Source organism: Penaeus japonicus, unplaced genomic scaffold (assembly GCF_977035675.1).
Source record: "Penaeus japonicus unplaced genomic scaffold, GWHDUDI00000001_assembly GWHDUDI00000006, whole genome shotgun sequence".
In the NCBI taxonomy this organism is placed as follows: domain Eukaryota; kingdom Metazoa; phylum Arthropoda; class Malacostraca; order Decapoda; family Penaeidae; genus Penaeus; species Penaeus japonicus.
In genome coordinates, this window is record NW_028234408.1 from 8,463,252 (window position 1) to 8,465,751 (window position 2,500).

Genomic DNA, 2,500 nt, shown 5'->3' on the forward strand with positions numbered 1-2,500 from the left:
TGTGTGTGCGCGTTTGTGTACTTCTTCATATCCAAAAGGTAAATTGCATTTTACTTAATCAGAAACAAAAACAATTCCAGACACCATATACCAAAGCAACCCACCTCTGCAGGGCCTCCTTCTGCATAGAGTTCATCATCTCGGGTGCTCTGGAAAGAAAAGATTAGTGCCGTTAATAAATTCCCTTTCCATCTTCAATTCAATTGCTGTCTGACTATTGCCTTTTCATATAATATTCATCTCAGAGTACAAGAAAAATAAGCAGTTATTCATATAATCCACCGTGAATTGAGGTAATGGTAGTTGGCTAACGATAAAGAAAAACAGCCTGTTAAGAAGCACACTCAATAACCCAGTTGAAATCGTGGATCCAATACTAAACAACCGAGCTAAATACGCACAATCAAGAGGTCCATTTCTCTCGACACCGGTGACTGACGAGGCAAAATTTGGCTCAGAGTTGTAAAACGTCTTACGGCCGTATCCCTAGTCCTCTGCCATCGCCATGGTCATCTTACGGTGCAAAGGACAGTGATGAAGCCGTAATATTTTTACTATTATTATTTTTTTTTTTTGTGCAATCGCTTTCGTTAATCATCCCCCAAGCAAAGGATCTGGCAAGCGTTCCAATAATATTTCGTAAAACGCGTACGGACTCGGGATGCGCCAACGCGAGGAGGACGGCGAAGACCATGGAGCGAAAATGACTAAGTATACAGCTGTTGAATCCCTTTGCTAACATAAGAGGTAACCAAGTGAGAGAAAAAAGAAGTTAATAAACTGACTCTCAGCCCTAATCCACTGCAAAGAAATAAACTAACTTTTGCGGTGCGGCTTTGTTGTCAGAGACGACGGTGGTCACGGCGGTCGCCTTCTGCCCCGGCGTGTCTAGGAAGATCGTGTCCTCGGCTTCTGCGTCGCCGTCAGCACCGTCCTCCGTCGGGAACCTCTGCGGAACGGTTCCCGACGCTTGCTGGGAGGCAGGCTGGCCTTGCGTCTGTTGCAGCAGCAATTGCTGTTGCCGCAGAGCTTCTTCCTTCTCTTGTGCCTCCTGTGGGTTAGGGACAGGAAGGGTTAGACACCAAGGAAGAACTGAAATATGTTGTTCAGAAAGTTAAGACGAATAATTATATGAAGGGAAATCAATTATATCATTGGAGAAATATAAAGGTGTTTTAGATGCAGATCGTATTAGAGGAAAGTTCAATTATCTTAGTGTATTAATCTCAATATTCGGCTAAAACCCCAATCATACGATGCATTACAAACTCAAAGCATTTATCTTTTTTTTTAACTTGAAAAAAAACAAAAAAACATTGAGCCTGTACCCTCTCATAACCCTCCCCCTCCCCCAACCCCAACCCTTACTCCTATCCCTACCCCTCCCCCCCACCCCACGCCCCAACGACCTACCATAGCCGCGATCTTAGCCTTCTCGTTGACAGTCTTGACCTCCTCCTCGTACTGTTTCTTGAGGTTGGTCATGTTGGCCTGCAGCAGGGCGTTGTTGGCCTGCTCAGCCTCCATGTCGGCCTTCATCTTGATCATCTTCTGCTCGTACTCCCGCCGGACCTTCTCTCGCTCCTCCTCGAGGGCACTCTCGTCGGGTGCCACCACGGACACGACGGCTGCGTGGGGGGGGGAAGGGGAGGGGAGAGAGGTGGGGGGAGAGGTTGGGGGAGATAGGGGTGAGGGGTTGGGGGAGAGGTTGGGGTGAGGGGGGTAGGGGGGAGAGGTTGGGGGAGAGGGGGGGTAGAGGTTGTGGGAGAGGGGGGATAGGGGAGAGGGCGAAGATGAGGAAGGGGGGAGGTAGGAAAGGGGTGGGGGGGAAAGGGAAAGGGAGAAGAGAAGGAGGAATACAAGAGGAAGATGAAGGCGAGAGGGGAAGGGAAAGGAGGGACAGAGGGCGGGGAAGAAGGAGGGAAGGAGAGAGGGAGAGATGAAAGGAAGGAGAGAGAGAGGGCGGGGAAGAAGGAGGGAGGGAGGAAGGAAGAGAGGGCGGGAAAGAAGGAGGAAGGGAGAGAAGGAAGGAGGGAAGGAGGGTGGGAAAAAAGGAGGGAGGGAGGGCGTGGTAATAAGGAGGCGGGTGAGCAAGGAAGAGGGAACAAGGATCCAAATGGAGGAAGTGGAAGAGAGGAAACAATCGTCATGCGAGGAGAACCAAAATGTTGGAAACAAACAAACAAACAGCAAAGAATTACACAACCATATCCCAACGATTAAAATTACACACGAATCTACACATCGTGAATAAAAAAAAAAAAAAAAAAAAAATTAATAAATAAAAAAATTAAAAATCGGATCATAATTACATCATATCATCATCATATATAGTGCATAAACATTATCATCAATCACCATCATAACCCGACTAATTCCAAAACACACAAAAAATAAAATACAAAACAACAAACATTTGAAAAAAAAAATTATGCAATGATACAGCTTCTTGAAGCGTCTTGGTTACATATTCCAAGATATTCCCTCCCACACTCAACAC

General features: G+C 46.6%; 1 protein-coding gene across 2 annotated transcripts in view; it reads right to left on the reverse strand.

Annotated features, from left to right (window-relative positions):
- Kif3C (Kinesin family member 3C) overlaps window positions 1–2,500 on the reverse strand; it is a 56,564-nt gene that overhangs the window by 14,139 nt on the left and 39,925 nt on the right. For both annotated transcript variants that reach the window (XM_086537649.1, XM_086537648.1), the window contains 3 exons: window positions 1,414–1,628; window positions 822–1,051; window positions 105–149 (listed from right to left, as the gene is read on the reverse strand). In XM_086537649.1, coding sequence (XP_086393775.1) covers window positions 105–149; window positions 822–1,051; window positions 1,414–1,628 — 490 coding nt within the window. The remainder of the gene's footprint in view (window positions 1–104; window positions 150–821; window positions 1,052–1,413; window positions 1,629–2,500) is intronic.